We start from the raw sequence: 24940 nt of genomic DNA, 5'->3' as shown, positions 1-24940 counted from the left end.
CTACCCTCCCCTGTAGCTGGTGCCACACACTCCCCTCCCCTGTAGCTGGTGCCACCCCCTCCCCTCCACTGTAGCTGGTCCCACACTCTCCTGTCCCCTGTAGATAGAGCTATTGTGGCGCCCTCTAGGAGGGAAATCCCCAGCCAGAGCATTGCCGATACTCTGGTCGGGGATTCCTCTCCTGGGGAAGCCCCTGACGTCACTGTCCATATATGTAGTGGAATCCCTAGCTAGAGCATCGGTAACACTCTGGCTAGGTTCTCAGGCGCTCCAGGTGGAGCCCCTGACTTCACTGTCCATATATGGACAGTGACGTCATCAGGGCTTCCCTCTATGTGCGGAATCCCCGGACAGAGCGTTGTCGATGCTATGGCTGGGGATTCCACTCCAGGAGGAGTGAATGGCAGAGCAGGAAGTGGATAGTTTCCTGCTCTGCCTTAGTATTCAATTGTATCTGAGTCCTGAGGACGCAGATACAATTGAATGTGGCAGTTGCCGAGACTACTCTCAGGACAGTAATTTGCCGGGACTGTCTCTGTAAATTTGGGACATTCCCGGCAAATTTGGGACTGTTGGCAGCTATGAATTGTCGATCGACACTTATCTTAAGGTGGTAAACATAACTGCGAATAACTGCCTGGATAGCAGGTCTAAAGCCACCTTAAATTAATCTACTCCCAGTATGCCCGGCTGCCTCCGCACCTAGCTTATGCTAATAAAGGCAGTAGATGAGAAACTATGATCAAATGGTCTCTGGGCATGTAGGGACATGACTTTATTTGATGCTCGCCTAAATAATGAGGATTAATCCCTCTTCATTTCTAACCGTTACACATAACACACCCAGAATAATTTTTTTGCAGCTCTCAGTCGAATTAGTAGTTCAGTCCCCTCTGCAGCAACTCACTAAATGTTGTCCGACCAGCTGGACTCTGCTCTACCACTTTCTAAGTCGGATGAGGGTGTACACAAAAAACAAAGAATTTATGGAAGGTTATCAAGGAAGCAGACAGGAAAGTCAAATACAAGGCAAGCCGTCTCATCAGGTACGTGAGCCACCTCTAGTTCTTATACAACAAGATCATTTTTTGTTCCAATTTTTCATTACAGACCTGTATGAGTGCTGTCTTAAGGTGCCCCTGTCGTTTTAGCGATCGAGGGGGAGGGTCTCAGTGCTCAGACCCCAGCGATCAAAACTTCTGATATGTCACTATGACATGTCAGAAGTTTTTTTTAAAGTTTACTTACCCTTTTAGTTAATGTATTCCCAGTATACCCAGCTGCCTCCTTCCATCACTAAGGACCTTTGAAATACTAGTAAGGAAGTAGATAAGAAAATATGATCAAATGGTATATAGGGTGTACAATCGGAACGTTATTACGTGTGGGGGAGCAAAATGCAATGTGTGCAAGTATGTTCACACAGCAACGACTTCTGCTCCTCAGAAAATAAAAAGGAATATAAACGGAATGGTTTTATGAATTGTGCTACACATTACGTTATATATTTACGATACATTGCACAACATGCAACCTGTCATATATAGGGTGTACAATCGGAACATTAAAAATTGGAATTTCCTATCAAAAGAACAGCACAATGTGTCTAATGCTATTTAACATTTTTATTGAAAAGCATGAGACCTTTCAATTTTCTGGAATTGAAAAGGTGTATAGACCTGTACGAGGGGGGATTGGAGAAGACATAATCGCTTTCAATAAACCCATTTATTTGCGGCTGTATACATTTGCGGGAATATTTGATTACATATAGTCTTGGACACATTTTTATATATGTGTCCACGTTATTTCTCCTATATGCATATCTCTCCTATCCTGTGGATTATATGTGGAGGATTCGTGGGCTGAATGTCGGCTCCCGTTTTTCATACTTCCTTTTTTTCTGCTCTTGTGTATATCACACTAATAACCAAAGCCACATCCAGCCCTTGACCATTAGTACATGTACATATAGAGACTCATGCATAAATAGCATATATAATCCACACATCCATAAACACGTGCCGGACACAGAATCCCAAGATCCACATGTAAATAGGGTTTAACTACAGGTTGCAAAAATTTGTACAGCTACACAAACACAGTCACTGTGGGACGTGAATCCAATGTCTATGTCTATGCGGACACACACTTACACCTAGAATATATATGTGAGTGCCGTTCGTCCAGGGGTGTCAGGAAAAGAGAGAGCTCCAGAGCTTCATATGGCCAAATGTTCCTCTGCCCACTCCATGGACTTAACCCTAAGACCACCCAAATACTTACCAATGTGCATACAGTGTAAAGTCATATGAACACTCATTCCTGATTATCGCCCCATGTAACGTCACATCTTTTATGTGGCCAAATAAATGGTCGCTAGTCAGCAGGGAGATGTGCTGACAACATGAGGCAAATTAATGGGGACGAATGATTGTAATTGTCCCTATACTAGGTATCATTGCTCCATTTGAATGGAACAAAGGAGCGGTGATCCATAAGATGTATTGTAATAGTTGCCAACATTTGAAAACTCTTTCCAGGGACACTTAGGGTGTGGTATCTTTGGTGGATATGTCTTATGGGGGGTGGCTTATCTGGTGGGTGTCAGTAATGGGGCGTGTCTTTCTTTTCAGAATTTTTGCATACAAATATAGAAACAAAAAACTTCTGCACTAGTTTGGCTGACAAGTACTATGGTGGCCGGCATGTCTCTGGTTATCCAGTTGTTTACAGGCAGGTGATGTCTCACTTTATCACTAGGGCTAGGCGATATGTGCTGATCACTACTGGTAGAGTATGAACCAGCATAGATAGAGCCAAACTCAGTGCCCCTTGTAGATTATGCTCCACACTGCTTCCCGTAGATATTGCCACACACTGTTTCCTGTAGATAATGCCGAATGCCACCCCCTGGAGATAGTGCCACATGCCCCCTGTAGATAGTGCCACAGCCCCCTCTATAGCTGGTGCTACACAGCCCCCTCCGCTGTAGCTGGTGCCACACAGCCCCTCCCCTGTATCTGGTGCCGGACACACCCCCTCCCCTTTAGTTGTGCCACACTGTAGCTGGTGCCACACACACTTCCCTCCCCTGTAGTTGGTGCCACACACTGCCCTCCCCTGTAGCTGGTGCCACGCACTCCCCTCCACTGTAGCTGGTGCCACGCACTCCCCTCCACTGTAGCTGGTGCCATACACTCCCCTCCCCTGTAGCTGGTGCCACACACTCCCCTCCCCTGCAGCTGGTGCCACACACTCCCATCCCTTGTAGCTGGTGCCACACACTCCCCTCCCCTGTAGATAGAGCTATTATGGCACCCTCTAGGAGGGAAATCCCCAGCCAGAGCATTGCCGATGCTCTGGTCGGGGATTCCTCTCCTGGAGGAGCCCCTGAAATCACTGTCCATATATGTAGTGGAATCCCCAGCTAGAGCATCGGCAAAGCTCTGGCCGGGTGTTCAGGCGCTCTAGGAGGTGCCCCTGACTTGGCTGTCCATATATGGACAGTGACGTCATCAGGGCTTCCCTCTATGTTCGGAATCCATGGCCAGAGTGTTGCCGATGATCTGACCGGGGATTCCGCTCCAGGAGGAGTGAATGGCAGAGCAGAAAGTGGATAGTTTCCTGCTCTGCCATAGTATTCAATTGTATCTGCGTCCTGAGGACGCAGATACAATTGAATGTGGCAGTTGCCGGGACACGTCTCGGGACAGCAATTTGCCGGAACTGGCTCTGTAAATTCTGGAAAATGCCGGCAAATTTGGGACTGTTGGCAGCTATGTACTGACGATCGACACTTATTTTAAGGTGGAAAACAGAACTGCGAATAACTGCCTGGATAGCAGGTGTAAAGCCACCTTAAATTAATCTACTCCCAGTATGCCCGACTGCCTCCGCACCTAGCTTATGCTAATAAAGGCAGTAGATGAGAAACTATGATCAAATGGTCTCTGGGCATGTAGGGATATTGACTTTATTTGATGCCAGCCTAAATAATGAGGATAAATGACCTTTTCATTTCTAACCTTTACACATAACACACCCAGAATAATTTTTTTGCAGCTCTCAGTTGAATTAGTAGTTCAGTCCCCCCTGCAGCAACTCACTAAATGTTGTCCGACCTGCTGGACTCTGCTCTACCACTTTCTAAGTCGGATGAGGGTGTACACAAAAAACAAAGAATTTCTGGAAAGTTATCAAGGAAGCAGACAGGAAAGTCAAATACAAGGCAAGCCGTCTCATCAGGTACGTGAGCCACCTCTAGTTCTTATACAGCAAGATCATTTTTTGTTCCAATTTTTTATTACAGACCTGTATGTGTGCTGTCTTAAGGTGCCCCAGTCGTTTTAGTGATCGGGGGGAGGGTCTCAGTGCTCAGACCCCCAGCGATCAAAATTTCTGATATGTCACTATGACATGTCAGAAGTTTTTTTAAAGTTTACTTACCTTTTAAGTTAATCTATTCCCAATATACCCAGCTGCCTCCTTCCAGGACTACGGACCTTTGAAATACTAGTAAGGAAGTAGATAAGAAAATATGATCAAATGGTCCCTGGGCATACTGACACCTCAATTGGTTAACATCACTGATAATATCAGTATATACGATCTCCATTTACCAGGATTATTTTATGTGGTCATAGCTCAGAGTGTCTGGATGGAAACAATATTCTCCTTTAATAGAAGGTAACATCACTCATTGTAGTCACTTTTTGTAATTTCTTGGTAATGTTGATTTACTGTTATTTTGGGACATTGACTTTATTTGATGCTAGCCTAAATAATGAGGATTAATGAGCTCTTCATTTCTATCCTCTGTGGCAAATCGCAGTCAAATTATTAGTTAATTCCACCCCTGCAGCAATTCACTAAATGTTGTCTGACATGTTGGACTCTGCTCCACCACTTTCTCTTGCCTGAGGAAGGTGTACACAATTAACAAAAATAAATTGAAGGCATTGGTTTGATGGTACTATACATCCAGTCCTGTGATAACGCCATTACGGAAGTTTACTAAAGGATTTTCTAAAAAGAACAGTTACAACGATATGGAAAGTTATCAAGGAAGCTGAGAGGAACGTCAAATACAAGGCAAGCCGCCCTCATCAGGTACATGCGTCACCTGTCGTTCTTATATGGAAAGATCATTTTTTTGTTCTACTTTTTAATTACGGACCTGTATGTGTGTTGTCTTAAGATGCCCCTGCCAGGTAGTGTATTCTCTCTTAGAAACAATCACTCTAGGGGAGAATACCTCCATCATTTTCTGTGTGTCTCAATATAAAAACACATGGGTGTACAGTGTGGCATCATAGCTGGCTAAGGGGGGTGTATTTACATAGTCACCATCAGGGCAGTACAGGTGGTACTCATATTGGAAATTCAGGAAAATAAGGGTCTCATACTCACCTATCGGCTGTCATCCACCCACTTTCAACCAGCCACTGCATGTGAGCTATGAAGTTCCACTTATTTCAGGGGGCTACTGGCTCTCATTGAAGAGACCCCGTGGAAGTATCGTGATTTATTTTACAGGCAATGCTTTATGGGAAAAATAAGTATGCAAATTGACTCATATCATCCAAACCAAAGACTCATCTAAAAGGAAGAGACACCTATATGTAGAACAGAGTCTCTCATAAGTACAGAACAATAAGTCTTCATAGACCCACTGGGAGCGCAAGTACCACCCCCCCCCCCCCCCCAAGCTGCGTCTAAGGCATCTCATTCAACTAACCAGTACCCTGCTCTGTATTAATCAGGTGTTCACCCTAGGGTGGTCTCGGTCGGGAACCCTAAATGAGAATCTATCATCAGTAAATGATCTATTGTTTAGTTTAGATTATATATTTTTGTGAAACGTCTTTCTAAAAAGTTTTCGGTTATTTTTTAAAAAATTTTCTGTCACTATCTATATTTAAAGTAGTTATTCTTAAGTTTTACAATTTTGCAGGAGGGTATAACATAATTAACTAACAGATACTCACCCTTGGAAACACCCGCCGCTCCAGGGATGAGACCCCAGTCACCACCGCCTCGGTCCCAGACACTCCGGCTGCGGGCACGTGATGTTCAAGGCAGCATCACTGCTGAGGCACTGATTGACTTCAGCGGCACATATATGATGAAAGGCGTTCACTTCAATGGGAGAAGGCTGCAATACTGTGAATCGCCGCTACATTTGTGTTGACAATTCACAGTGAGCAAGTAGAAATTAAGGGGAAACAGCGCTCATACGAGTGCTGCACCCCCTTCAAAACAGCTGATAGGCGGGGTTCCCGGGAGTCGGACCCTGACCGATCAGCCATTAATGGCCTACCCGGAGGATAGGCCATCAATATTTAGGGACAGGAAAACCCCTATAGGTTAATCTATTCCCAGTATGCCCAATTGCCTCCTTCCACTACTAAGGACATTTGAAATACTAATTAGGCAGTAGATAAGCAACTATGATCAAATGGTCCCTGGGCATACTGACACCTCAATGGGTGAACATCACTGAATAATATCAGTATATACTATCTCCATTTACCAGGATTATTTTATGTGGTCATAGCACAGAGGGTCTGGATGGGAACAATATTCTCCTTTAACATTATATCACATCAATCATTGTATTCACTGTAATTTCCCGCTAATGTTGATTTATTTTTATTTTGGGACATGGACACACCCAGAATAACTTTTTTCACATTGTAGAGAAATAATAGTTCAGATTCCCCCCTACAGCACTAAATGTTGTCTGACCTGTTGGACTCTGCTCCACCACATTCTCCTGCCTGATGAAGGTGTACACAATTAACAAAAAGAACTTGAAGGCATTGGTTTGATGGTACTATACATCCAGTCCTGTGATAACGCCATTACGGGAGTTTACTAAAGGATTTTCTAAAAAGAACAGTTACAACGATATGGAAAGTTATCAAGGAAGCTGAGAGCAAAGTCAAATACAAGGCAAGCCACCCTCATCAGGTACATGCGTCACCTGTCGTTCTTATATAGAAAGATCATTTTTTTGTTCTACTTTTTAATTACGGACCTGTATGTGTGTTGTCTTAAGATGCCCCTGCCAGGTAGTGTATTCTCTCTTAGAAACAATCACTTTAGGGGAGAATACCTCTATCATTTTCTGTGTGTCTCAATATAAAAACACATAGGGGTGCAGTGTGGCATCATAGCTCGCTAAGGGGGGTGTATTTACATAGTCACCATCAGGGCAGTCCAGGTGGTAATCATATTGGAAATTCAGGAAAATAAGGGTCTCATACTCACCTATCGGCTGTCATCCACCCACTTTCAACCAGCTACTGCATGTGAGCTATGAAGTTCCACTTATTTCAGGGGGCTACTGGCTCTCATTGAAGAGACCCCGTGGAAGTACCGTGATTTATTTTACAGGCAATGCTTTATGGGAAAAAAAAGTATGCAAATTGACTCATATCATCCAAACCGAAGACTCATCTAAAAGGAAGAGAGACCTATATGTAGAACAGTCTCTCATAAGTACAGAACAATAAGTCTTCATAGACCCACTGGGAGAGCAAATACCCCCCCCCCCCAAGCTGCGTCTAACGCATCTCATTCAACTAACCAGTACCCTGCTCTGTATTAATCAGGGGTTCACCCTAGGGTGGTCTCGGTCGGGAACCCTAAATGAGAATCTATCATCAGTAAATGATCTATTGTTTAGTTTAGATTATATATTTTTGTGAAACGTCTTTCTAAAAAGTTTTCGGTTATTTTTTTAAAAATTTTCTGTCACTATCTATATTTACAGTAGTTATTCGTAAGTTTTCAAATTTTGCAGGAGGGTATAACATAATTAACTAACAGATACTCACCCTTGGAAACACCCGCCGCTCAAGGGATGAGACCCCAGTCACCACCGCCTCGGTCCCAGACACTCCGGCTGCGGGCACGTGATGTTCAAGGCAGCATCACTGCTGAGGCACTGATTGACTTCAGCGGCACATATATGATGAAAGGCGTTCACTTCAATGGGAGAAGGCTGCAATACTGTGAATCGCCGCTACATTTGTGTTGACAATTCACAGTGAGCAAGTAGAAATTAAGGGGAAACAGCGCTCATACGAGTGCTACACCCCCTTCAAAACAGCTGATAGGCGGGGTTCCCGGGAGTCGGACCCTGACCGATCAGCCATTAATGGCCTACCCGGAGGATAGGCCATCAATATTTAGGGACAGGAAAACCCCTATAGGTTAATCTATTCCCAGTATGCCCAATTGCCTCCTTCCACTACTAAGGACATTTGAAATACTAATGAGGCAGTAGATAAGCAACTATGATCAAATGGTCCCTGGGCATACTGACACCTCAATGGGTGAACGTCACTGAATAATATCAGTATATACTATCTCCATTTACCAGGATTATTTTATGTGGTCATAGCACAGAGGGTCTGGATGGGAACAATATTCTCCTTTAACATTATATCACATCAATCATTGTATTCACTGTAATTTCCCGCTAATGTTGATTTATTTTTATTTTGGGACATGGACACACCCAGAATAACTTTTTTCACATTGTAGAGAAATAATAGTTCAGATTCCCCCCTACAGCACTAAATGTTGTCTGACCTGTTGGACTCTGCTCCACCACATTCTCCTGCCTGATGAAGGTGTACACAATTAACAAAAAGAACTTGAAGGCATTGGTTTGATGGTACTATTCATCCAGTCCTGTGATAACGCCATTACGGGAGTTTACTAAATGATATTTTAAAAGGAATAGATATAACAAAATAGAATGTTATCGTGAAAGCTAAAAGGAATACCAAATACGAGGCAAGCCGTCCACATCAGGTACATGCATCACATCTCGTTCTTATGTAGCAAGAGCGTTTTTTGCTCTAATTTCTCATTACAGACCTGTATGTGTCCCGTGTTAAGGTGCCCCTGCCAGGTAGTTTATTCTAACTTAGAAACAATGAATCTAGGGGACAATACCTCTATCCTTTTCTGTGTATCTGAATAGAAAAATACATGGGGGTGCAGTGTGTCTTCATAGCTGGCTAGAGGGGAATGTATTTACATGGCCACCACCAGGGCAGTACAGGTGGTACTCATGTTGGAAATTCGAGAAAATAAGGGTCACATACTCACGTATGGGCTGTCACATTGCCACCAGTCACTGCATGGGAGCTACAAAGTTACACTTATCTCAGGGGGTACTGGCTCTCATTGAAGAAACTCAATAAGTGTATGGTGATTTATTGTACAGGCAATGCTCTATGGGAAAAAATATGCAAATTTACTCAAGTCATCCAAACCAGAGACTCCTCTAAAAGGAAGAGGGACCCAGGGCCGGACTGCCCATCTGGCAAATGCTAGATGGGTTGGTGTCTCCAGTATGCCGCTCTCCTCTTCATCCCAGAAAGGCTTCTGTAGCTTCTCCCCCTCCACTCTCACCTGTCTCTGCATTCTACAGGGTAAGTCACTCAGCCAATGCAGTCTCCTCTTCCTCTGAACTCCCTCTGTATTAGAGGCAGACATGCCGCCAATTCAGCAGGTGCACAGGGGCCCCAAGGGTGAGTGGTGCCTCTCTACCACAGTAAGATTAAAAGGGTTGTCCACTTTCTGAAAACTGATGACCTAGACACTGGATAGGTCATCAGTATATGATCGGTGCGTGTCCGACATCTGGAGCCCGCACCGATCTGAAACTCCGGCTGCCCCTGTGCACCGGATGTTTGGAACGGGATGCAGTAGTTGGAGCCTGAAGCAGGTGGCTCCGAACATTGCACATTGCACTTTAATATAGCGAACCAAGCGATAGCCCCAAATATAACAGTGGTCCTAGTGACTAAAAGATCAGAAGAAAAAAGGTCACGACCATGTAATTGAAAAATACAAACAATCCCTTATTAATGTTACTTAAACACGTGCAATACCTTGTCTAGTTTTGTCTTATTGCATGTGTTTAAGTAACATTAATAAAGGATTGTTTGTATTTTTTCAATTACATGGTCGTGACCTTTTTTCTTCTTTGGCTTATTCACTTGAATAGGAGCAGAGCTGCCGTACTGCAGCTCGGCCGCTATTCTTTGACCGGAGCCAACTGCTTCCGTCAACATCGTCCGGCGCCCGAAGGCCGCGGGTCTGGTGGATCGGTGCTGGGTCCGGATGTCAGACACACACCAATCATATACTGATGGCCTATCCGGTGGATAGGTCATCAGTTTTCAGAAAGTGGACAACCCCTTTAAGGAGCAGAAGCTAAGTTGGCAAGTGACTGAAGACTTCTGAAGTCCTCATTTTTTAGAAAGTTGCAATGTTCAGAGCGGCATGGTTTAATTGCAAAGTGGACAGGGCGAACCTGACTCGAGGGCAAGGTTTAGTTGCAGCTTGTAGGAATTCTACCAGGGTTTACCAATTAAAAAAAAGGAGACCTGGTAATTTTGATTGATATGTAATGCAAATTGTCAGCGTGTGGCATGTGTCCTGGGTGTGCGTTGTGTGTGCATGGCACTTATGCGTCATGTGTGCTCTCTGAGTGGTGCGCATGCTGCATGTGTCCAGCGTGTGAGTGATTTGTAAATGACGATCGTGCATTCTGTGTCCTATTTTTGGGTGGTGCATATGCGTAATTTGTCCTATGTGTAGTTGGTGCATGTGTGGCATGTGTCCTGGTTACGAGTGGCACGTGTGCAGCATGGGTCCAGGGTGTGGGTGGCTTTTAATCAGCGTATGGGTGGCATTTGTGCAGCATGTGGGGTTGCACATGTGCAGCATGTCTACAGTGTTGTGAGTGGCACATGTGCATTTTTTAATTATATACATATGGTTTTGTTGGCATTGAAGGGGGGATAAACACCTTGCGCAGGGCAGTAGTGTCCATGTTTGCCGCTGCTCTGCATCCTGTATCATTAGCACAAGGGAGGAGTGTGCTTTGCCGGCAGATACAAGAGATGGTCATATACAGCAGCCTGAAATCTGTCTCTAGAGCTGTCAGTCTACTGATAAATTCTGAAGTCTGAAAGGACCCCCCCCCCGTTCAGGAAATAGGTGCGTGTCTCAGAGGTGGTACCTGTAACTATCAGTCATTTATGGCCTGTGGATACCTAAAGGAGAAAGATAAAAGAGACACGGCGCCACATGGTGCAGGTCACCAAAGCGGAAAGAGGTAGGGGCGAGTATTCTCACCTAGAAGAGTTGTGCAACCTCGGGCACAACTCTGGTGTAGGCATGGGATAATAGTGTAGTACAGCTGCAGCTCAGTCCAAATCGGTGTACAGTAATGTTACTGCAATATTCATGGGAAAATGATAGAGTAAAAAAATCATGAATCATAAAAAGCGCCGCTGTCATCAGAAATAAATGAAATGGTAGTTATATACAGAAATAACGGTTTTATTGCAGCTGCGCGTTTCGACGCTGTACCAGCATCTTCATCAGGCCATTCAGTATACCAGACAAACAGACCATATATAATGCAGTCAATTCTGCAAATTGTTTAAAAAAAGACCGCAAGAAATCTAACTGCTGTCTGACGTCAGAGCAGTTTTGGCAGGAAGGGAGAAAATGCAAATGTTATGTCAAGGGGAGCGGCAATGATATTGGCAGAAGGAATCTGCTACAGAGCCAAGGTTGTGGACAAATGTGATCAGCCGTGACTGGGGGGGGGGGATTGAAGAAGACGTAATGGATCGTGAGTCACCAGTCACGTCTAAGCACATTTCTCCACAACCTCGGCGCTGTAGCAGGTACCTTCTGACAATATCATGGCCGCTCCCCGTGACACCGCCGCTCCCCCTCACACCGCAGGTCCCCCTCACACCACCGCTCCCTCTCCTGCCTTCTATGTATTACTCCATACATCGCATATTTTAAGCTTTTGGCTCATATATAATTTTTATTCTATCTACATATGTATTCATGCACTGTCAGCTTACCAAGTATTTTGCCTTTGTGTGTTTTTTCTGATGACATAACATTTGCATTTTCTCCCTGCCTGCCAAAACTACTCTGACGTCAGACAGCAGTTAGATTTCTGACGGTCTATTTAAAACAATTTGCAGAATTGACTGCATTATATATGGTCTGTTTGTCTGGTATACTGAATGGCCTGATGAAGATGCTGGTACAGCATCGAAACGCGTAGCCGCAATAAAGCCGTTATTTCTGTATATAACTACCATTTCATTTATTTCTGATGACAGCGGCGCTTTTTATGGTTCATGATTTTGTTACTCCATAATTTTCCCATTTCCTGTGGATAGACCTATATGTAGAACAGAGGCCCTCATAAGTACAGAGCAATATGTCATTATATGCCCACTGGGTTTCTTCATTGAGAGCCAGTACCCCTCCCCCGAGCTGCATCTCATTCAGCTAACCAGTACCCTGCTCTTTACTAATGCGGCAATGCTGGATGAGAGGGGTTTCAACGGATCAGTATCTGTTCATTATTTTATACCCTCCCCTTTCCCACTTGCAAATTTTGTAAGCTCCCGGATAACCCCTTTGAAAAAATTCCTGAAATATTGCACTTTTCACATTCACTCAAACGAGACTGTACCTTCTTGTCTGTCATTGGCACCGGCAATAAAAAGGTGTTGAGACCTGTACGAGGGGGGGGATTGGAGAAGACATGTTATGAATGGGGAGGCTAAGGCTGGATTCACATGAGCATGTTCGGTCCGTAAAGGACGGAACGTATTTCGGCCGCAATTCCCGGATCGAACAAACTGCAGGGAGCCGGGCTCCTAGCATCATAGTTATGTATGACGCTAGGAGTCCCTGCCTCGCAGTGGGACAACTGTCCCGTACTGTAATCATGTTTTCAATAGGGGACAGTAGTTCCACGTAGAGGCAGGGACTCCTAGCGTCGTACATAACTATGATGCCAGGAGCCCGGCTCCCTGCAGTGTGTTCGGTCTGGGAATTGCGGCCGAAATTGCGGCATTTACTGCAAAAGTGATTTCTATATGTCTATTAAATAAACTAGGAATTTGGGGGTTGTATATTTGCATTTGTAGAAATATGTGAGTACATGTAGTCTCGCACACTTCTTTGTGTATATATCCACAACAATTTTCTATATTAGGCTAGATTCCCACGTCGCAAAAGCACTGTGGAATTTCCGCAATAGAATTCTGTGTGGAAATTCTGCATGATTTACAGCAGCAGCAAAGCGGATGAGATTTTGAAAATCTCATGCCCACGCTGCGGGAAAAAAACCGCAGCGTAAACGTTAATTTACCTGCGGTGTGGAATTTAAATCTGCAGCAAGTCAATTTATGCTGCCTTTTCGTTGATTTTCCGTTGCGGGTTTTCTCCATTTAATTCAAGTCAAGTGTTGTGACTTTCGCGTCGGAATTGCAGCGATTCCGCCACAAAAAACGCAACTCAGGAAAAAAAAACAAAAAAAAAACATACATATCTAGAACTCTCATTCCCGATCATTGACCTGGGTAAACAGGGCAACGATCAGCCGATAAGCGAGCAAAGGTTTGTTCATCAGCTGAGCTCATCTTTTATATGGCCAAAAAAATGGTCGCTAGTCACACATGTGTAAACAGGAAGATGTGCTGCCGACACGATGCAAATGCATGGGTACGAATAATCGTAATAACCCAAAACTAACAATCATTGCTCTGTTTAAATAGAGAAACGAGCACCGAACCACAGGCTGTATTGTAGGTCGACGCTTGTTTTAAGGCCGTAAACTGTGTAAAACCTGTTTACAACGGATCCTGCCAGTAATAAGGACCTTTGAACTATTAATGAGGCAGATAAGGAATAATTATCACATGGTCCCTGGACAGACTGACACCTCAATCGGTTAACATCACTGAATAATATCAGTATATACGATCTCCATTTACCAGGATTATTTTATGTGGTCATAGGACAAAGTGTCCGGATGGGAACACAAAAAACGCATGTTACATTTACATTTTTGCTAGCGTTTTCAGAAGCGTTTTTTGATGCAGTTTGAATTGCCAGAAACATTGTGTGTCTGAAGGAGGCCTAAGGCTCTGTTCACACGCTAAACAAAAAACCGCTGTAAACTACTGAGCGGTTTTAACTGAAAAACAGACTCTGATTTTCAGCCGTTTTTTAAGCATCAAGCGGTTTTTGATGCCTTTTTGACGGCTGTTTTTGGAGCTCTTTTTCTATTGACTCAATGAAAAACAGCTCCAAAAACGGCTCAAGAAGTGACATGCGCTTCTTTTTACGGGGCGTTTTTATACGGACCGTTTTTTCAAACAGGGAGATCTGGGGAAATATGAGATTTATTTTTTTTTCTAGTTGAGATCTTTGCAGCAAAATGACAGCTTTACGGCCATAAAAATCCTAACATCTGCTATTTGTTGCGGGTATTACCTCCCTATTAAATGCAAAAATACAAAAGCAGCGATTTCGCAACATATATTGGCATTGCTGCGGATTAAAAAAAAACGCACCGCACGTCGATTTAGGAAAGCTCTTTCTGTGGCTTTTTTATGCAAATCTCATCCACTTTGCCGTTACTGAAATACGCTATGGTTTTTCCGCAATTAAATTAGTTGCTGAAAATCCACAGTATTTACGCTATGTGTGAACCCGGCCTTAACAAGTGCTTAGAATAAAAGGCTGTAAGCCGGTGTGGTGCACTACACGTAACCGTGTGACTGGGACACTTAGGTCGGGTTCACATATAGTGTATATACTGCGGATTTTCCACTGCATAAAAAAACAGCCTAAAAAAAGTTCATAAATTGACATGTGGTACGTTTTTTTTAATCCGCAGCATGTCAAGTTATGCTGCGGGATCGCTGTTTTTATGCTGCGGCTCTTCCCTTTTGAATTCAACGTGGAGGTAAAACCCACTACAAACAGCAGATGTTGCGATTTTTGCGGTGGAATCAAAGATGTGATTCCACCGCAGAAATCGCAACGCTAAGGCCTCATGCACACGACCGTAGCCATGTGCACGGCGGTGATTTTTGGGTCGGACGGCCGTGGAGTGTCACCCGCGGGCCGCCCGCAAATCGCCGGCCGTGCACATGGCCGCATGCATTAATTTTTATGAGCCTGGAACGCAAACACGGCCTTAATAAGACATGTCCGTTCTTTCTGTGGTCCAGGCTCCTGGGCCATGCATGGACCGTGGGAACCACGGTCGTGTGCATGGGCCCATAGAAATGAATGGGGCGACAATTGACCCGTGGATTTTCGGGGGACCTGGCATGACGTTTGATCCCATGTGACTGCTGCAGCCAATCACAGGCTGCAGCTGTCACATGGGATGAAACTTCATCCCAGGATACAGGGCGTCAGAGCGACGCGTCGCCATGTCTACGGGTAAGTATGAACCTTTTTTTTTTTTATGTGCGGTTTCCTGCAGCTGATATTCCGAAAAACTGCACCACACAATTTGGTGCGGTTCTTCAGACGGAATTCCCTGCGGAGACCAGGGTGGATATGTTGTGTTCTTTTACGCAGCGTATCCGCCCTGTGTGAACACAGCCTAATAGAAGTCTTATCTGTGTGCAATGAGAATACTAAGCAGCCATCCCCCTCATGATTAGCAGGTGTGAAACTGGATGTTCTCCAGTATATTCCACCTGTGTAATCTCCCTCCATATAACTTCCTGCTGGGACCTGGTCCTTGAATCTGCCCTTATATCAGTAATTATGGCATTTTACGATACATCCAGTCCTGTGATAACACCAATACGGGAGTTTACTAAAGGATATTCTAAAAGGAAAAGTTACAACGATATGGAAAGTTATCAAGGAAGCTGAGAGGAAAGTCAAATACAAGGCAAGCCGTCCTCATCAGGTACATGCGTCACCTGTCGTTCTTATATAGCAAGATCATTTTTTGTTCCAAATTGTTATTACAGACCTGTATGTGTGCCGTCTAAGGCTGCATGCACACATTGCAGAAAATCTGAATCAAAACCGCAGGTAAATGCAGGTAAAATCTGCAACTAAGGCTGGGTTCACACGAGCATGTTCGGTCCGTAATGGACGGAACGTATTTCGGAAGCAAGTCCCGGACCGAACACAGTGCAGGGAGCCGGGCTCCTAGCATCATAGTTATGTACGACGCTAGGAGTCCCTGCCTCGCTGCGGGACAACTGTCCTGTCTGTAATCATGTTTTCAGTACGGGACAGTAGTTCCACGGAGAGGCAGGGACTCCTAGCGTCGTACATAACTATGATGCTAGGAGCCCGGCTCCCTGCAGTGCGTTCGGTCCGGGACTTGCGGCCGAAATACGTTCCGTCCATTACGGACGTAACATGGTCGTGTGAACCCAGCCTAATAGTGTGTTGTTTTTTTTTTGTTTTCTGGTGCGGTTTTTACATTTTAATGCGGAAATAGGTGCCTTTTCATTTTGAAACCCAAGATAAATTGACATTCTGCAGATTTTAAAATACGCACCGCAGGTCAATTTACGTGCAGAAAAAATCTGTAACCTGTAGATGAGATTCTTAAGGCTAAACGCACACGTTGCGTAATTTTGATGCGGAAAGTACAGTTTATAATAATGTGTCATCTGCTGGTGTTGGTCCACTGTGTTATATGAAGTCCAGAGTCAGCGCAGCGTCTAGCGGGACATTTCCCAGCACTTCATGCTTCCCTCTGCTGACGAGCTTTATGCAGATGCGGATTTCATTTTCCAGCAGGACTTGGCACCTGCCCACACTGCCAAATGTGCCAATACCTGGTGTAATTTAAGGAAATTGGGCTTATATAATATTCTCATTTTATGAGACTAAAAAAATGCTGGAAATAGATCATTCTGTGTGTAATAAATCTATATAATATGAGTTTCACTTTTTGACGATATTCTAATTCATTAACGACATTTTTTTTAAAAATATATATATATACCAGCAGAAAAGACAGCAGCGCTCCAACACAATCAAATTAGTATGTAAATGGGTGCCAGCAAGTAGTCCAGATCCAAAGACTAAATCGATATCCAGAAAATAAATCTTGCAGCACTCCAATGCGGTAAGTGAAAAAAATGTGGTTTTATTCAAGCTAACATAGAAAAGGTGCGACGTTTCAGTCCAACATTAGGACTTTATTAAATACCTATACTGAGACAGGCCAAACGATGCACGTTATAATAAACGTCCGCACATATCAAAAAGAGAATAGACATTAAATAGCTATAGCTGAATGTGAGGACATATCACGCCTCCACTGAGGGAAGAATAACACCAAATACAAATTGTATCTGCAAAAATATATAAATCCTTTATTACATTAAATCATAAAAACATATTGGCCATCAGGACCTAAAATACAACAGACAATTTAAAATACACTGGCATAGAGAACAGAAGGGCTATTCAAAAAAATATAACACGTACACAAAAGTGCTGTATATATAGCAGCAATACGGGTCATTAGGTCAGACAAGCTGTGTGTATATAGTATGAGGAACTCTGCAAACCACACATAAGGTTCAGACACCCATGTCATCACACAACAACATGAAATAGAACCATCAATATATGCACAGGGATGGCAGCAAACAAAGTACAGTGTGTACAAAGCTAAATAGAGAACAGGAAGTCACCATGAATAAAAGTACGGTCCCTGAACCTATACCAACCCAGGTGTAGTATGAATAACCCAAAAATGAACTCCACGCCAGGAGCCCCGACGCGTTTCGCGGTAGCTTTTTCAAGGGGTATCATTTTTGGGTTATTCATACTACACCTGGGTTGGTATAGGTTCAGGGACCGTACTTTTATTCATGGTGACTTCCTGTTCTCTATTTAGCTTTGTACACACTGTACTTTGTTTGCTGCCATCCCTGTGCATATATTGATGGTTCTATTTCATGTTGTTGTGTGATGACATGGGTGTCTGAACCTTATGTGTGGTTTGCAGAGTTCCTCATACTATATACACACAGCTTGTCTGACTTAATGACCCGTATTGCTGCTATATATACAGCACTTGTGTACGTGTTATATTTTTTTTGAATAGCCCTTCTGTTCTCTATGCCAGTGTATTTTAAATTGTCTGTTGTATTTTAGGTCCTGATGGCCAATATGTTTTTATGATTTAATGTAATAAAGGATTTATATATTTTTGCAGATACAATTTGTATTTGGTGTTATTCTTCCCTCAGTGGAGGCGTGATATGTCCTCACATTCAGCTATAGGTATTTAAAATCAACATTAAGACTTTGCTTGAAAAAGAAGTCCTAATGTTGGACTGAAATGTCGCACCTTTTCTATGTTGGCTTGAATAAAACCACATTTTTTTCACTTACTGCATTGGAGTGCTGCAAGATTTATTTTTGGGATATGTATATATTTTACCCAGAAGTCTGTGTTTCTTCCTCCAGGCCGGCCTCCTGGGATAATGTTGCAGCCGATCACAGGCTTTAGCGGTCACATGGGATGAAACCTCATCCTAGGAGGCCAGGCTGCATGGCGGCTGAGGGATGCATCGCCATGGTTACGTAAGCATGAGTATGTGTTGTTTTTTTTTTGTGTGCAGTTTTCCCGCACCGGACATTCCGGTCGAAAAACTGTACCACAATTTGTTGCGGCTTTTTGGCCGGAATTCCCTGTTGCGCACAGAGATACGCTGCGTGAATTTTATGCAGCGTATCTACCCTGTGTGAACTTGCACTAATAGTCGAAATGCAAGAGACAAGTCAATGTTTAATATACAATCAGACCGTACATAGTTTTCAATGTTTGATGCTGAATGACCAATCGTAATAAAGAACACTATTTGTATATGTCATTAATAGAATGCAAATCTTATTAGTCAGCCCAACCATACATATATGTCCCAGGGAACAAGGAAGTGGTGGATCAAATCAGTCAAATGTTCCATAATGGACAACGCTGTAACGTCTATAGCCAAATGAAGATTAAATATTGTAGCGGAGAATGGATACAATTGGGCGCATGGATCCAGGAGAGATAGTCAGATACCATCTACAAAAAAAACATATCTATATTAAAAATAGATTAGTCACATAATACATATTCTATATTCACCTACTCAGAGAAGACAAAAGGCAAAGAAAAGTGGAGCCCGAGAAATGCCCCATTCCAGAAGAGCAAAAGGAAGACAAATTAGCACATCGATAGAATTACCTTGAATTCAAGGCTGAGGCCATTAGATGCCGATGTATTTAGATTAAAGATCCACGCAAGCTCCATCCTATCCCCACCTCGTCTGTGGGGGGGGGGGGGAATGAAATCCAAAATTTAATCCTTTACAGAAGGGCCAGAATTAACAAAACGTTTAGAAACCGGGAGATCTGGTCAGAGGACGATTAGTCGATTTATGTTTATTGATCCTAATTCGACAATTCAAGGTAGTCTCTCCCACAGGCCGTAATCCGCAAGGGCACTGTAATACATATCAGCCACCGCATGTGAGCTATGAGCTTTCAATCCGTGACTTGCCTTTCAATGACTCAAGCGGCGCAATGACGTCATGTCGTCGCTTGAGTCAATTGAAAGGTGCTAAATGGCAGGCCAGGGAACTAATGTGCCCTGCCCTGCCTAGCGATCCATGTAATTGTATCTGCGTCCTATAGACGCAGATACAATTATAGTGCAGGAGAGGGTGGCAGCAGTTTGTTTCAGTGGTGCCGCCGCCCCCTCAGAGAGGCAGCAGGCCGCCGCCTGAAGCGAGACGCTCTCCTTGCCTCATGGATGATGCGGCCCTGCCTCCGACGAAAGGCTAAAACAGTCTGAATAAATAACTAATTTGTACATTCAGGAATAAACCTACATTTGTTAGCTGAAATACAGACAACAAGGTTTGATGTGAAACCAAGTAACACTTGGTGTATTGACCTTAAAATATCATAGGTATACCTATAGACAGAGGTCAATTAACACTCGAATAATTTATGGAAAAATTACAAAACTTTATTAAGACATAGATACACACATAATAAATGATAAAAATAGAACCATGCTATGCAGAAAGTGTCCTGCAGTTGGAAGCAATACAGGAAAATTTGGATCCAGAAAGTATCATACAGTGCAGAGATACGGCGTTTAGTAATAAACATATATTAGTAACAAGAGTCAAGTGACACATGTATTAACGCCCAATGTTCCCTGCATGTATTCTTATGAAGTTTAAACATAGGCCAAATGTGAGGTCAAAAGACGACTTACCCATGAGTGATTGCTCCTGCAACTGCAGAGACACCAGTTGCAGGAGCAATCACTCATGGGTAAGTCGTCTTTTGACCTCACATTTGGCATATGTTTAAACTTCATAAGAATACATGCAGGGAACATTGGGCGTTAATACATGTGTCACTTGACTCTTGTTACTAATATATGTTTATTACTAAACGCCGTATCTCTGCACTGTATGATACTTTCTGGATCCAAATTTTCCTGTATTGCTTCCAACTGCAGGACACTTTCTGCATAGCATGGTTCTATTTTTATCATTTATTATGTGTGTATCTATGTCTTAATAAAGTTTTGTAATTTTTCCATAAATTATTCGAGTGTTAATTGACCTCTGTCTATAGGTATACCAAACAGTCTGAATAAAGCCTAACTTGAAACAAAGCTCAGAAAACAATGATCATATGTTCACAAAAGACACTGAAAAGTGGCTGTCCATCTGGACAATCCCTTTTGATATGCCCTGTTAGAGCATATACTTGTCAATGAGAGGTCCACCTGCCCCCGTTCCCATTTGAGGGGAGAGATGGTAGAATGAACACAATGTAACACTACTTCCCCTCCACCAGAAATAGGCGTCCATCTGAAATTTCCCCCGGCTCTAAGGGTATGTTCACACGGCCTATTTACGGACGTAATTCGGGCGTTTTACGCGTGGAATTACACCCGAAATTACGGCTTGAAAGCGTTGACAAACATCTGCCCATTGAAAGCAATGGGCTGACGTTTGTCTGTTCACACGAGGCGTATATTTATGCGTCGCTGTCAAAAGACGGCGCGTAAATAGACGCCCGCGCCAAAGAAGTGTCATGTCACTTCTTCAGACGTAAATGGAGCCGTTTTCCATGGACTCCATGGAAAACCAGCTCCAGTTACGTCCGTAATGGACGCGGCGTTCAAGCGCCTGCACATGCCGTTACGGCTGAAATGACGGGGCTGTTTTCTCCTGAAAACAGCCCCGTAATTTCAGCCGTAACGGCATGTGCAGGCGCTTGAACATACCCTAAATCTTCATTGTCCTCATAGGGTTTAAGAATGGGTAACTAGACTATTAGAATTAACTTTGGTCTAGAGGTTTTTAATGTTGTCCTGATGTTATGTCCCTCATATTGAGCCATCAACCTTTCCAGAGCTACACAATATGTTCTACTACATCGGAGTTAGGCTTTATTTAGACAAACGTGTTAAATGTTTGTTTGACGGCCGGTGAAACAACGGCCATCACACGGACCTATATAATTCAATGTGGCCGCTCACATGGCCGTTGTTTCAGCGGACCGTGTGAATTCTCCGTGAGAAACTAGGACATGTCCTATTTTTTTCACGCATCCCTCCATACACTCTAGTCTATGGGGGATGCGTGATATCGCGTCCCGCAGAGCACGGATGCACCTCTGACGTGAAAAACGCCCGTTTTTCACGTCTGAGATGCGAAACACCTGTGTGAATCTAGCCTAAAACTGTATTTAACCAAGTCACTAACATTAAGATATCAATTACAAGCAAATAATTAGGTTTTGTATGGGTCATCATAATTACATTACATTAGGAACTGGTTGAAGTCACCTTGTTTACATGTAGACCGTGTCCTAGATACGAGTTCAGGTAGAACATGACTGTTATCGAATATCACACTATTGCGAGCCAAGATCCAGAGGTGCGGTACCTACAGGTAGGAGTGGACTGTGCCAGCAGCATAATTATAATGCTATAATAAGGTAATGTCCCCAATATCCCTTCCCTTTCTCCCATATCTTGGTTAAACGTGATGGACATATGTATTTTTTTTTTTTTTTTTTTTAACCGTACTATGTAAAAGAGGTGTAAGTTGAGTGAGAATTCCAAAATAGTAAAATAGGCGAATGACAAAAGAAAGGGAAATCCAACACCATTGGGTTGGACCATTACATAACGTCCTCACTGGAGACAAAATAATTGAAATTAAAAAAATGGAATGCTGCTTTTTACATTACATCACATAGACCGATATGCAACAATTAACTACGGGGCCCCATAACCTGTTTGGAGGCCTCACTCCGCTGTAGCCACCCCCATCAATGGCTTTGTTTAAGAAATTGTAAAGTCGTGATTATTATGGTCTATGCTTTTTCCTGCTTTCAGTGCTCTAACTGCTTCACTGTTTGTGAATAGTCTTGGTTTAAAAATGATCCTACTGTTTTATGTATACGGGTCCTATTCAGACTGATGTGTCTCCATGGTTACAGACTACAAAAAAAGCCTGTGTAGTCGGATTCTGCATTGCTATGTTACTCCCTTCGATTGGTAGGTTGGTGAGAAAAAAGGGCAAAAGGAAGGGAGGAACGCGTGACCGCAGGATCAAAGTACAAAGAAGGTTTATTTGGAGCCGGTAATGATGCAGACACACAAGTCTGCATAGGAGCTGTGTACATCAAATGGTGGGATTGTTTTTGATCAAGACTATTTACAAAGTTGCTTCATTTTTTTTATTTTATTTTTTAGATGCGATGGAGCAATAAAAAAAAATGGTTGCAAACGTATACACATTCTATGGTTATTTGACAATATCAAGACCTATATACAGTATAAATTCACCATACAACAAAAGTCATGGATTTTGACCAACACAATTAATACTTGGATTCTCTATCTCCTTACAGACTAAAGATGATCTCTTCAAACAACCGCAAGTGCCTGCAAATAGTGACCCTCCTTCTTTCCCTGGTCCTCTTATCCTTTATATGGCAACATGAAAAAATCACATCAGGGGTGTCAACAAACCTTCAAAAATTTATTTGTATGGGGAAAGGAACTGAGAACTCCACAGAAAATAAAAGCACAGTCCTCCATCAGAGTCAAGTAGAAGACATTGTTGTCCTTATTTGGAAGTGGCCTTGGGGATATGTGTCCCCTTTAGATAAGTGTCCCGAATTTGGAATATTTGGATGTAAGTTGACCGTAGACAGAAATCTATATAGTGTTGCTGATGCTGTCCTCATTCATCATGCAGATATTATGTATGACAAAAAGTTTTTGCCCCAACAGCCAAAACCTAATTTTCAGCGTTGGATCTGGTACAATATGGAGCCACCACGAATTCTCGTGAACTTGAAAATGTTGGATAACCTATTTAACATGACCATGACATTCCGGAAAGATTCAGATATATATTCTCCATATGGTCAGATGGAACCATTAAAAAAAAGTGTTCAGAACTTCACCATTCCAAAAAAATCCAAGCTGGTTTCTTGGGTGGTTAGTAAATGGTATCCTGGTGCCCCCCGCATTGCCTATTATGAGGAGCTTCAGAAACACATTTCTATTGATGTGTTTGGAGCAAAACACAAGAAATTGAGCTGGGATGATTTCTACGCAACCATTTCCCAGTATAAATTCTATTTGGCCTTTGAGAATTCCATCTACAAGGATTATATCACTGAGAAGTTTTGGTCGAATGCCTTTGGATCATGGGCAGTACCAGTTGTGTTGGGAACATCCCGGAAGAACTATGAACGCTTTGTCCCTGGAGATGCCTTCATTCATGTTGATGATTTTCCAAGTCCAAAGGAGCTGGCTGCCTACCTTCTTGAGTTGGATAAAGATGATGAAAAGTATAGGAAGTATTTCAATTGGAGATTAGAGTATAGGGTAAAAAATAATAAAGGCCCATCATATCAATACTGCAGAATATGTGAAATAATAAGAGAAAGTCCAGTATACCAGGTCGTTCATAGTGTGGAAAAGTGGTTTCTGGAAGACCTCTAATTTTGGACCTGGAAGATTGACTACAGATACCTGAACTTGGATATGGACAGGTCAACTCCCCCCAACCATATTACTTTCCTCAGGAAGCCATTCCTCGTCTGCAAAGGGTGGTTCATGGTTTGTATTATGAACCACCTGGTGATAACTTCTACTCTTCTGGAAATATCTAAAAGGAAGTACTTTTTCATACAAATCACTGTGTTTGCAGGAGGAAGGCAGAGTTGGTGGCCGTCCAGACTACCAATCGGAAGGGGGAGAAATTTTTTGGGTGTAAAGAAAGAAATAGAGGACACAACTATACATACATGGATCAGGGGTAGGTGATATTTTGGAGGGTAGGAGATCATCACATTTCCAGGAAAAGTTGCATCCCTACCAGTTGGAAAACTAGTAAACGTATTAGCTGTCAATGACATGCTGTATTTTTGACTACTTTATTGGGCAGCACGGTGGCTGAGTGGTCCGCATTGGGGTCCTTGGTTCATATCTGACCAGGTAGTCAACATCTGCATGGCATTTGTATATTCGTCCTGTGTTTGTGTGGGTTTCCTCCAGAATCCTCAGTGTGTATGATAGGGAATAAAGATTGTGTGCGAATGATGGCAATCTCTGTACAGTGATGAACAATATGTTGGTGATGTATAAGAAAGAGAAATAAAATATAAATAAATTATATGAGACCACTGTAGTTATTTTGAAGATACAGAGTAGGGTCATAGGATGAGTATGCGCAGGGGAATACGAATTCAAAGGGCCCCATACCAAAGTGAGAAATAATAATTTCTGTAATAGGGCAGATTGGGGAAGCCCCTTTTTAAGGGGCAATCAAGGGATGGATAGTAGGGGTATACAGCAGATCTTCAACACAAGCGATAACCCACATTATAATTCTAGATAGGAGCAATCCATCATTGTGTTTTTCCCATGAAAGGAACAACATCCCTGCCCCCTTTTACCCCCGTTAAAGTTCCACAGTAGTTTCTATAGTCATAGAAACTACTTTGTATCCCGTCCGTAGGTATGTAGTATGGG

General features: G+C 43.0%; 1 protein-coding gene across 1 annotated transcript; it reads left to right on the top strand.

Moving 5' to 3' along the window:
* Positions 1–4127: 4127 nt before the first annotated feature.
* Positions 4128–24581, top strand: LOC142658863 (3-galactosyl-N-acetylglucosaminide 4-alpha-L-fucosyltransferase FUT3-like). Its single transcript, XM_075834476.1, has 2 exons — positions 4128–4248; positions 22804–24581. The coding sequence occupies exon 2, from the start codon at positions 22811–22813 to the stop codon at positions 23906–23908; it is 1098 nt and encodes a 365-aa protein (XP_075690591.1). The 5' UTR covers positions 4128–4248; positions 22804–22810; the 3' UTR covers positions 23909–24581.
* Positions 24582–24940: the final 359 nt, after the last annotated feature.

This window comes from Rhinoderma darwinii, chromosome 8 (genome assembly GCF_050947455.1).
Source record: "Rhinoderma darwinii isolate aRhiDar2 chromosome 8, aRhiDar2.hap1, whole genome shotgun sequence".
NCBI lineage: Eukaryota > Metazoa > Chordata > Amphibia > Anura > Rhinodermatidae > Rhinoderma > Rhinoderma darwinii.
This window is presented reverse-complemented; position numbering and strand designations above follow the sequence as displayed.

Bases quoted from the DNA above. Each gene is read 5' to 3' on its own strand.
- LOC142658863 (XM_075834476.1), top strand. From the start codon at position 22,811: ATGATCTCTTCAAACAACCGCAAGTGCCTGCAAATAGTGACCCTCCTT.